The sequence below is a fragment of the Euprymna scolopes genome, chromosome 40, assembly GCF_053919585.1.
Source record: "Euprymna scolopes isolate OS-2025 chromosome 40, ASM5391958v1, whole genome shotgun sequence".
NCBI lineage: Eukaryota > Metazoa > Mollusca > Cephalopoda > Sepiida > Sepiolidae > Euprymna > Euprymna scolopes.
Window position 1 is genome coordinate 47,656,925 of NC_136521.1, and position 13,013 is coordinate 47,669,937.

General features: G+C 29.4%; 1 protein-coding gene across 3 annotated transcripts in view; it reads right to left on the bottom strand.

Moving 5' to 3' along the window:
• The window catches only part of LOC145265545 (uncharacterized), a 188,850-nt gene that overhangs the window by 128,023 nt on the left and 47,814 nt on the right, over window positions 1–13,013 (bottom strand). For 2 of the 3 annotated variants that reach the window (XM_080121509.1, XM_080121508.1), the window contains exons 7-9: window positions 9,652–9,750; window positions 5,225–5,521; window positions 3,635–3,805 (exon numbers count right to left, since the gene is read on the bottom strand). In XM_080121509.1, coding sequence (XP_079977635.1) covers window positions 3,635–3,805; window positions 5,225–5,521; window positions 9,652–9,750 — 567 coding nt within the window. The remainder of the gene's footprint in view (window positions 1–3,634; window positions 3,806–5,224; window positions 5,522–9,651; window positions 9,751–13,013) is intronic. The other variant, XM_080121510.1, reaches the window with a different exon arrangement.

Consider the following 13,013-nt stretch of genomic DNA (forward strand, 5'->3'; position numbering starts at 1 on the left):
ATATTTATTTGTAATTTAGTTTATATATTTATTTGTAATTTAGTTTATATATTTATTTGTAATTTTGTTTATATATTTGTAATTTAGTTTATATATTTATTTGTAATTTTGTTTATATATTTATTTGTAATTTAGTTTATATATTTATTTGTAACTTAGTTTATATATTTATTTGTAATTTTGTTTATATATTTATTTGTAATTTTGTTTATATATTTATTTGTAATTTTGTTTATATATTTATTGGTAATTTAGTTTATATATTTATTTGTAATTTTGTTTATATATTTATTTGTAATTTTGTTTATATATTTATTGGTAATTTAGTTTATATATTTATTGGTAATTTAGTTTATATATTTATTGGTAATTTTGTTTATATATTTATTGGTAATTTAGTTTATATATTTATTTGTAATTTAATTTATATATTTATTGGTAATTTAGTTTATATATTTATTAGTAATTTAGTTTATACATTTATTGGTAATTTAGTTTATATATTTATTAGTAATTTGATTTCTGTATGTATTAATTTGTAATTAAGTTTATATATTTATTTGTAATTTACTTATATATTTATTTATAATTTAGTTTATATATTTATTTGTAATTTACTTTATATATTTATTTGTAATTTACTTTACATATTTATTTGTAACTTGATTTCTATATCTATATATATATATATATATTTGTAATTTAGTTTATATATTTATTTATAATTTAGTTCATATATTTATTTGTAATTTAATTTCTATATTTATTTTTAATTTAGTTTATATATTTATTTTTAATTTAGTTTATATATGTATTTGCAATTTAGTTTATATATTTATTTGTAACTTGATTTCTATATATATCTATATATATTTGTAATTTAGTTTATATATTTATTTATAATTAAGTTTATATATTTATTTGTAATTTAATTTCTATATTTATTTTTAATTTAGTTTATATATTTATTTTTAATTTAGTTTATATATGTATTTGCAATTTAGTTTATATATGTATTTGCAATTTAGTTCATATATTTATTTGTAATTTAGTTTATATATTTATTTGTAATTTAGTTTATATATTTATTTGCAATTAATTTTGTATATTTGTTTGTAATTTAATTTATATATTTATTTGTAATTTTATTTCTATATTTATTTGTAATTTAATTTCTACATTTATTTGTAATTTAATTTCTATATTTATTTTGTCGTATTTTAGTTCATATATTTATTAATTTGCAATTTTATTAATATATATATATATATATATATATATATATATATATATATATTTCTTATGTTGTATCGTAATTTTTGTCGGTGGCTGTTCCAATCTTTGATACCCGTTAAAACATGTAACATTAGAACATTTCCACCTACGACATGAGCCATTTATTGAAAATCCATGGATTAAGGAAAATACTTTGATAATTATTTGTACTCTTTTATCAAACAATTTGTAATTTATTTGTAGTTTATTTTATTTTTAATTTATTTAAATATTTATTTGTAATTTTGTTTATTTATTTATTTTGAATTTAGTTCATTTATAAATTTAGTTTGTTGAAATTCTGCATAATTTGATTCGGGGTTTCCATATATATATATATATATATATATATATATATATATATATATATATATATATATATATATATATATATATACTTGTTTATTGTTATATAAACATGCTCACATCCCGCTGCTACAAACAGCCACTTGTTTCAATCAAACAAACAGATATCATCAGGCAGCGACTTGACTCATTGAACTTTTGAATAGTCAAGTCGCTGCCTGATGATATCTGTTTGTTTGATTGAAACAAGTGGCTGTTTGTAGCAGCGGGATGTGAGCATGTTTATATAACAATAAACAAGTATTATCAGCTCTTTTTATTGAGCACTATCTAACAACCTCGTTGATTTCATTAGTCCATTACTTTTGAATATAAAAAAAACCCGAGTATATATATATATATATATATATATATATGTATGTATAAATTATAAATGAAAGTTAGTTTTTCAAATGAATATGCAAATTAATACCCTTCATAAAGTCGCTTGCATATCCATAACTGAGTATATATATATATATATATATATATATATATATATATATATATATATATATATATATATATATATATATAAGGATTACAGTTAAGTTTACCAAAATGATCCAAGATGGCAAAACTAAAGTATATCATAAATATTAAAGAATTAATATTTATAAAGCAATCTCAACCAGATATAAAAGCTCGATAAAACCAAATAGGAGATAGAGCTTATAATAAGAACAAATAGTTAATAAAAAATGTTAAAAAACACTTTGAAAAAGAGTTAAAAACATATTTAATTTTAAAAAGGAAACACTAAAAAAGTGTGTGTTTATACACACACACACACACACACACACACACACACACACACATATATACATATGGAAATGGAAATTCAGAATCAAGTTATATAGAATTTCAAAAAAAACTAAATTTAGTGGAGTCGGGAAAGGTGAAAGTAGGAAAACACGACGACTGGTGAGAATACGAAGAACATTTATATTCAGAACAGGGTTAGTGATACAGGAAGTCCGTGGGGAGTCGTCTCTGTACGACATCCGGATAGCTCTCATTGAGCGGTCTGTACTTGCTTCTTATATGGCTAATGGATAAGTCCATCTTAGTGATTATAAGGATGTGTGTGTCCCCAAAACACTAAATAAATAAATGAACTATATATATATATATATATATATATATATATATATATATATATATATATATATATATATATATATAATGATATTAATATTGATCTTTTTGATCTCATATTATTATTATTATTATTATTATTATTATTCGATTTTATATTATTAAATTAATACTTATCATTACAATTATATAACAATCTGGTTATCAAAATATATAATTACAAGCTTGAAGAATTTAATTAAAAATAAGGGAGAGCTTATTATTTATCCTCAAAATTTAGTATAGTATGTATGAATTAGTATGACGATGGGAATGAAATAAAAAGCGGACTGATAAAAAAATAATTATCCCTTCTAAGGGAAAATGCTGGGAATAGGAGGACTTTATTGATAGAGAGTGAAACTTTTTACTACTCCATTTGTTGGAGTACGTATTTGAGAGAGTCATTATGTTCGTAATAAACTAGATTGCTAATAAATATATGAATTAATTTTCAAATAAATGTATAGACAATATTGCAAATAAATAAACTAAATTACAAATAAATAAATATATGAACTAAATTTCAAATAAATATATAAACAAAATTGCAAATAAATAAACTAAAGTACAAATAAATAAATAAATATATGAACTAAATTTAAAATAAATATATAAACAAAATTGCAAATAAATAAACTTAATTACAAATAAATAAATAAATATATGAAATAAATTTCAAATAAATATATAAACAAAATTGCAAGCAAATAAACTAAATTTCAAATAAATAAATAACCATGTAGACTAAATTACGAGAGAGAGAGAGAGAGAGAGAGAGAGAGAGAGAGAGAGAGAGAGTGTGTGTGTGTGTGTGTGTGTGTGTGTGTGTGTGTGTGTGTGTGTGTGTGTGTGTGTGTGTGTGTAGGGTATGTACTTGAATTTCTGGCACAGAATCCAAATATTCCGTTGTGAAATAATCGGTGAGATCGATTTCTTGCTGTTTTGTGCATTTCATATAAGAAGTCATGAAGGCCTTTTCGGTACCATAGCCGCCTTCGTGAATCGCCCAGTTACCATAAGGGTTCCAATGGACCAGACTGTTTTGCTGGAAGAGAAAATAATCCAGGTTTCAGATTGGAAAATATATTCTTTTCTTTTTTTTTTTTTTTTTACATTTTTTATAATATGTAACAAAGCAAAAAAGGTGGTAAAACAACAACAAATACAGTAGAACCGGGTTTCTACTGTATACAAAAAATAAATGTTACCCTCATGCCTTTCTAGATAATTATAGATAAGATAAAACTTTTGGAAAAAGATTGCTGAAAAAATATTGCCAAAAACAGACGATGAAAACGCTAAATTGGAAGAATAAGAATAAGAAGAAGAAGAAGAAGAAGAAGAAGAAGTAGCAGTAGTAGTAGTAGTAGTAGAAATAGTATTAGTAGATGAAGAAAAAGGTTGGTTGTTTTTGTTTTACGGCATATCAACCCTTTTCAGGTTATTTAATGCCGAATCTAGTGATTTTGAAGAACGATTTTTTAATAGAATATATTCGTTTTGTTTTTTTTTAAGTCGGTTTCTATTTAACCCATAGTTGGGACCCTAACAGGTACAACCACTCTGGGTCAGAGTGGACGTGGGAGCAATGGCAATTAAAGGGTGGCTCCACACTCCCCAAAGCCCGCAAGCTGGGGCCTCACCATCTGATGTAGTTTAAGGTCATATCCAGGACCGAAGAAAAAGGAAAAAGAAATACAAGAAATACAAGAAGTAGTAGTAGAAGAAGAAAAATGAGGAAAAAGAAGAAAAAGAAAAAGAAGAAAAAGAAGGAGAAAAAGAAGAAAAAGTTATAGCAAAAGGTTAGTAGTAGTAGTAGTAGTAGTAGTAGTGGAGTAGGAAAAATAAGAAAAAGAGAAAGAAGAAACAGAAGAAGAAAAAGTAGTAGCAGAAGATTTAGTAGTAGTAGTAGTAGTAGTAGTAGTAGTAGAATGAGGAATATAAGAATAAGAAAAAGAAACAGAAGAAGAAAAAGACAGAAGAAGAAAAAGTAGTAGCAGAAGATTTAGTAGTAGTAGTAGTAGTAGTAGTAGTAGTAGTAGTAGTAGAATGAGGAATATAAGAATCAGAAAAAGAAACAGAAGAAGAAAAAGACAGAAGAAGAAAAAGTAGTAGCAGAAGATTTAGTAGTAGTAGTAGTAGTAGTAGTAGTAGTAGTAGTAGTAGTAGAATGAGGAATATAAGAATAAGAAAAAGAAACAGAAGAAGAAAAAGAAGTAAATGTGTAGCAGAATGAGGAAAAATAAGCCAAAGAAGAGTGAGAAGAAGAAAAGAAAAAAGAGTAAGAAGAAGAAAAGGAAAAAGATTAAGAAAAAATGAAGTAAAGGGAAGAAGAAGAAGAAGAAGAAGAATATTTCAAGGGTAGGTAGCATCGGCCGCGTCTATAAACCTCGACTGACAAATGGTTCAGCAATTTTATCGAAAGACTAGTAAAAAAAAAAAAATTTTTTAAAGTCCCCCGTACCTCCCCACTTGCATTCTGCAGCAAATTCTCTGACCATCCAATGATCTTCATTTTTTTCTTGAGGAAAGTCCGTGCGATGGGAGGCACAGATTCACTCAATTCATTCTCTTTCCTTTTCTCTTCTTTCTTATTTGACTTTCTCGAGGGGAAATCCTTGTTGAGGAGGGCAAATGCACAGAGAGCCGTGTCCCTCGAGCATATTTCTAACTTGTTGGTTGAGACGATAACGGACACATCAGCGTGGCGAGCGTGGTAACCGGCGGAGATTTCAGTTTGTTCGCTGAATTTGTTTTGGATCTTCAAAACAAAATAAAGTTGTGATTCATTAGAAAATAGATAAATAATAGGTACGTGCAAAAACGGCGGTAGCATATATGGCATTTAATAGAAGAGACGTATCATAATTTTTATTTTACCAATTTCCGTTTACTTTTTTTTTTTATTGTGTTTGAAAGATAAAATTAAACTTTTAAAGGAAATAAATGTGAAAAAAAAAGTTATATTGAAAAATGTTATGAAGGCAGCTAAAAAAAATCAAATTTGAAAATTGATTAAATTAACTGTAAAAAATCCTTGAAAGATAAATATTAGTTTTCTGGGACTATTTCAAAGGCAGGGATGTGCACCTGTCCCTTTTTACTCCTGTTTTAAAAGTGTCCTTTTCAGAAGAATGTATTATAGGCCCGTACCTTACCATGACTATATCTTTGCCGTTTGTTTTTTCACTTTAGTACCTGCCCTAAAAAAGTTGCGAGCACGTCAAGGTTTAAAGATAATTAGTAAATTTAACTTTTAGATACTCAATAAAATTTTAGATATTGAAACAAAAAATAAGATACGTTTTACTACAAAAAAATGCATAACTATAAAAAAAGTGAGAGTTTACTCAAAAACAATCTTTGACCAATTAGTAAACAAATAAATAAAGCATAAATCTCATATTTCAGTCGACATACAACCATCTTCAATTAATTATATACATTTATTTTCTTTTATTCTCGTTGTCAGTTGGTAACAGCAAATGCCGACGACAGATGACCGTGAGTTCTCTTGTTCTGAAATAAAGGCTATATTAATGTCTATTAAAAATATATAAGTAAAATGAGCTATTGATATGCAAAACTGTATGGAAGACAAGAACTGTAATAATATTTCGTTTTATAATTTAGATTATCTAAGTATATACGCAGTGGCATATACGGACTACGGTTATAAAATAAATACATAAACCCTTGCATATGGGAATCATTTGCTTCCCCACTCGACAACAATTGCGAACCTTAACCGTATTTTTCTTTTCCTTCGTCTTTCTCTCTTCTTTTGGTTCTCAATATGTCTTTGTCGTTGTCTCTCACATTGGCGACGGCCGACGAGGCGAGCACAGGTTCACAAGTATAAAAATACAAAACAAGAGAACTCACTAGAGAAAACACAACTGCAGGTATTCGTTTATTCCGGGTATGTGTGCGAGTGTGATACCACCGACTCTCTAAATGCTAACGTTCATATCTTAATTGTCTGTCGAGGCCTCTTCGTTGTGTTGTGTCTGTTCATCTCCATCTGTTTCTAGCCACAACCTACCGTCAGCTGTCGCAAATTGCAAAAATGTCGTGAACTCAAGCTGTAACATTACACATACGTTTACACACGAGGCCCAAACGTTATATTATTAGATATTGGTAGGGCAATGCCGAAAGCTGTGCTAGTCGACGATTATTATAATCTTCATAATATTTGTAAAAATAGAAAGTTATCATAGCGAAATAAATATTTCACAGCACTGCTATCAAAGACATTCATTTCGGATTTTACCGTGCAATTTGGATGTGAATTTTTATATCCTTTTCATTAACTTCCCTTACTTTTTGACATTTAAATACTTAAACAACTTTTAATTGTGATTTTCCATGTCTCACTGACTTTAGCAAAGAGGGTGTAAACCATTATAAGTATTTGCTAATATTTTCTCCTCTGAAGAGATGATAGACATCGAAATCCTATAGGATAAGGAGTTATGATATTTCAAATGCATTCTTTGTCTTACATGATTTTAAATTCCAACATTTCACGTCATAAATTTTTAAATTCATTGAATAATTAAAATTATATATATATATATATATATATATATATATATATATATATATATATATACTCAGTTATGGATATGCGAGCGACTTTATGAAGAGTTATTAATTTGCATATTCATTTGAAAAACTTTCATTTACAATTTATAATTTCATAACTTTCATTTATAATTTATTAATTTCATAACTTTCATTTATAATTTATTAATTTCGTGGGCGATTTAACCATTACGCTCAGTTCTATTTATGCATATTTTTTACATTGTGCATAATGGCACAGAATTTAAGATAAAAAGTTATTTGCATGCATATATATATATATATATATATATATATATATATATATATATATATAGCGTAGTTTATCAAGCAACAATATTTGCGAAAGAAAACCCGAATAACAAGAAATATTACATAGGCATGACTTCCTTAGATTTCAAAACCCGATACTATGACCACAAAAGCACATTCAAAAATAAAAAACACCGTATAAAAACAACACTAGCGAATAAATACTGAGAACTCAAAGAAAGCGGACATTCGCCGGTAGTCGAATGGAAAATAATGAGACAAGCTACCACATGCAGACATTTAGACGACCCATGTAAATTATGCCTCCATGAAAAATTTTCTATCCTGTACTTTAAAGAACCTCAAAATCTATTAAACTGTAGGCGGGAAATAGCAAACAACTGTGTTCACAAAATAAAACTTACTCTAGGATAGCGATACAAAATAGCTTTAAAACTGACAATAACAATAGAAAACAAACAAATAAATAAATTAAATAAACATGAATATACATAAACGATCACACACACACACACACATATATATATATATATATGTATATATATATGTGCATTATTGTGTACACATAGGTATATTTATATGTATAAAAAAAGGAGAACAGCCACCTAAAACCACTAACCTAGTTCTAAAACAGATCCTTTGTTTGATAAAATGCATGCCCATTGGCTGATAGGAAGGGGCGCGGTGGATACTAGAAAGCTGATTGGCCAACTAGAAATCCTCAACATATATAAAAACAAGAAGCAACAACAGAATTCGCGCATAAGCCTGACGAATCCTATAGTTGGATGAAACGCAGAATATTCAGTGTAGCTTAATCGCCATATATATTTTATAAATTACTAACTAGCTCTACCTACGTATTGAGCACTTTTGAAGTAAATACGTAAAGTTTACGCATAAATCTATACTTTCGTATATTAAATTTATGTGAATAAATGAAGTAGTTATATATATATATAAAGTTCAGTTTTTGTTGAACGTATACTGATATTTAAAGTCTACTTTTTTATTTAAAAATTATGAAACAAACATTTTAATATACTCAGTTATGGACATAGGAGCGACGTTATAAACGTTAAAAATTTGCATATTCCTTTATACATACATATATACATGCATACACACATGCACACATACATACATACGCACATGCATACAGACATGCACACATACATACAGACATACAAGTGATATTATCTCTTTGTGTAACGGTCTCTACTAAATTCCTCTCAATTTTTGGTCTACAGACTTGAAACTAAATATAAAGGGGATTTGGATCCGTGGAACACTTTCGATTTGGGTAATACTAACTCCTGTATCAAAGTTTGGTCTACAGACTTGAAACTTGATGTGGATTTGAACCTGTGGAACAAATTCTATTTTGGTTTCTACCTTTAAAAATGTCTACCAATGGTCAAAATTGAAAAAAAAAATCGTATTAAAGTACCCTTCTATGCAAGCGTACTTTTAGATTTATACATTAAAATCGCTTAAATTTTAACATTTACTTATCCATCTGTCAATAGCTCAAACGGTAACGACCAAGGTTGGAGCGCTATGAGTTTTTGTTTCGATCCTAGCATCCAAATCATTTCTTTAAAACTTTTGAAATCACTACTATATATTGGGTACAATATAATGATCGATAAAGAATTGACTTTTATATCAAATACGAAATATACATAAATGAAAATATCATATTTAAGCGTATTTTACGACAGGGCATTGCCGAGCAGTCTGCTAGTAAATATGTTAATATATTGTGTTTTGCTTTGTTAATTCTAATTGAGCTTTTTTTTTTTATTTCGAACACTTTTAGTGATCTTGGAACGTATAAACTTCGATGCAATCTATGCCTAAAAACATTAGGATATTCAAGTATTAGCATGCAAATATATTAAACAAGAGGGACGAATTAATGGCTAAATGCAGGCATAGATATACCTAAAAACAAAAGGTTCTCGTTTTTTGTCCATACCTCAGCTGAGACTACATATTTTACATTTATAAAACAACAATGATTACCTGAGACGATACGTGTTCACCATTAATGGTGATCCGTCCACAATTTGGAGCCAAACAATGAATCCGAAGTTTGAAATGTCCGTTTGGAATATTGTCAATCTGAATAAAGAAAAGAAAAGAAAAAATTTGACAAAGAAAGATATTGCTTTAATTAATCTAAAAATTCCCTCGGCACACAGCTCTCTATAATATCGTTTGTATCGCCTTCAATGACATCATTGGCTTCCTGCCGATTCTTGAACCAATAGGCCTCGACAGAGTAGATGACAAACGGCCCAAAGACCTGTAACAAAATCGGCGAGAAACCTTAAACATGCATCGCGTTAACAGGATGGTGAGAGTGTCTAGGTGATTAGCAACACAATGTGACAAGTTCGTATCTAGTTTGCTTTACAGAAATACTCTCTCTTAAGGATGTTGGCAACCTTCACGTGGTCTCTCACATAAGTACCCAATGTCTTTCTGGAAAGAATTTTAGCTAGAAAGATATCAGTAAACGAATGCAAACAAAAATCGTTTGATTCATACGAAATGAATGAATGCGCGTCACTAGAGGATCGCAAGCAATCAAAATATGCCGGTCTTTTCTACAGTTTTACATCCCAACCAGAAGCCATGTGGACAAGTGAGGCAGTAGGCCCAGCCACGTGCGACTTCCTCAACAATCTAGGTCGATTAATGGACGCCCCATATCGAGTACCATCGTGAATTGAATTGCCTTTGTGAGCGTCTCTTCGTTGCAACTGTTCGTGGAAACGTTTTGATATCCAATGAAGCTTCCTAATATTTGCATCTTGGTTTTGCATATTGATATTTGCATATTGGTTTTGAAAAAGGACATTTTATTAGTTAACAATTATTTCTCGCTGTTGTTATTTTTCTTTAATAAACTTTTATATAAATATTGTACCGTCTCAATTTTCCCTTGGATTCCAGGATTGTTTCTAATGCTCTTAATTTGTTTTATATATATATATATATATATATATATATATATATATATATATATATATATATATATACAAAGCAAATGTATGTGTGTGTTGTATGTGTGTTGCATGTATGTATGGGTGGAGGTAGGTTAAAAGGCACCGGTCAGTACTTAGTTGACCATAGCTAAGGTTCTTAACTTACAGACTCTAAGACAAGAAAACTAAATTCTCAATTACCTTATGCCATAAAAACCAAAAGTTAGGTTGGATGGGGGAAGGGGAAAAGAAAAAAGATGTTTATTATCTTCAAAGACCTCACTCATCATTTTACCGTTTTTTATGACTCCCACCCAGGTTGTATTCAAACTTGATAAACGAAATAGAAAAATGTATTTGGTGGAAATATCACTTTTGACGGTAATTCTTGGCCTGAAGACGTAATCCCTCAACGTGGGTGATTACAGAAACATGTATGCACATATGTAGCCATTAATGTTTGTATAAATAAAATTAATATATATATATATATATATGCTTTACGAGATATCAACCATTTTTTGGTTATTTAATGCCAAATCTAGCAATCTTAGAAAAAATAGTTTATTTTCTTCAAATATTATTTATGGTGTTTTGTTAGTTGTTTTATAGAAATAATTATTGTTTTTTTTTGGGAGGGGGGGGCTTTACAGAACATGATTGAGTTTTGAAAATGGAAAGGAAAAACAATGACAATAATTTTTAGTACATCTAAATCAGGAAGCCGATATTTTCAGACACTTTGATGCGTAGTACCCTTGAATTATTGTTAGCATGGTATGTTTTCGACAAAGGAGAAGACTTGCTATTTTCTGGGTTGAAATCTGACGCTTGGCGTGGTAATTTCAGCTCGTTACATCCAGTGGCTTTATACCTTGTCTGGAGCAATTTTCATAAAAAGATGGTGATTTTCACATGTCTTTTTATTCTATGGCAAATTCTATTTGTTTCTTTTTACTGCCTTCTTGATCTTCACCCTGTAAACGGCTGGGACGGCGAAATTTACGATTTGGCCAAGTTATCCTTTCTGGTTGATTATTATCACGTCCGTTTTCTTTGGTTGTAATAATCATATTTATTTTTACTTTCATATCTCAGAGAATTTTATCCTTTTCATCTTCCAGTATTGTCCCATGTTTGTGTTTGTACTATTTGTCTGCACGTTCCAAATACAGCCTTTATATGGTTCAAAATGGATTGCTTTTCTGAAACAGCCGTGTTTCCTCTTTTTTTTTTTATTATTTTAAACTTTTACATTCAGTTATTATGTGATTTACTGTTTACTCTCTTTGTCTACAGAGTCTATACTAACTATTTCCCTTAGATTTATCTAATTCATCTTTGATATAGTTTGTTCTGGTCGCATTGTTTTGTGCGCCTGTCAGTAGCGATTCCGTTTCTCTGTTCATAAATCCACTTTGTACTCATATTCAAGTTTTTTTGCATCTCTTTTCTGATCAGTCTTATCGGCCGTCCATGTAGCAAAAGACAAATGCAAAATGACTTATTGGAAGATATAAGCTGCTACACGAATGGGAAACAACAGACCATAAATAGGACACGCAAATATGATAAACGGTCCTTTAAGGGCTAAAGAAGAAAAGGGAGATGTTTAGTTCTAACTTCCCAACGTGCATGAAACGATTCTTTTAATTAATTTTTTTTTAACTTGCAGACAGAAGAGTGATTAAGTTTTATTTATTGCGGACTATTATCCTCATCTTTTTCTTAGTTGTTTCACGACGTTTCGGCCAACTATTCCTCTGGCCTTCGTCAGGTGGTAACCACGACGGATAGGAACTGAATCTCCTGACTGCATTCACTGGAATTACTGCCTTCCGTAGTTGTTGTAGTCTCACCACGTTTTGGCCAAGTAAGCCTCTGGCCGGCTTTGGGTAGGATTGAAACCGCTATCTTCAGACAATTCTCACCTGGAACCGTAGAGATTCAATGTCTCTATCAACTGTGCCACGGGCCCCGTGGCGCAGTTGATAGAGACTTACTTGGCCAAAACGTGGTGAGACGACAACAACTATGGAAGGCAGTAAATGCAGTTAGGAGATTCGAAGTTCCTATCTGTCGCAGTTACCACCTGACGAAGGCCAAAGGAATAGTTGGCCGAAACGTCGTGAAACAACTAAGAAAAGATGAGGATAATAGTCTGCAATAAATACAAATTAATAAATAATACTCATCTCAATGAATTCCAATTAAATAATAGAATAGTGATTGCCTATAACATTGCCAGAATGTTTTAATGAAGATAACTTGGATATCAGTCTAAGGGAAATCACTCTGGTATTGGAATTTTTCACATTACAGTTCACATTTTATCCGTTTTCCAAAACGTTTCCCAGCTAAAACGTCTACTTACCCTGAAAAACAAACTGTATA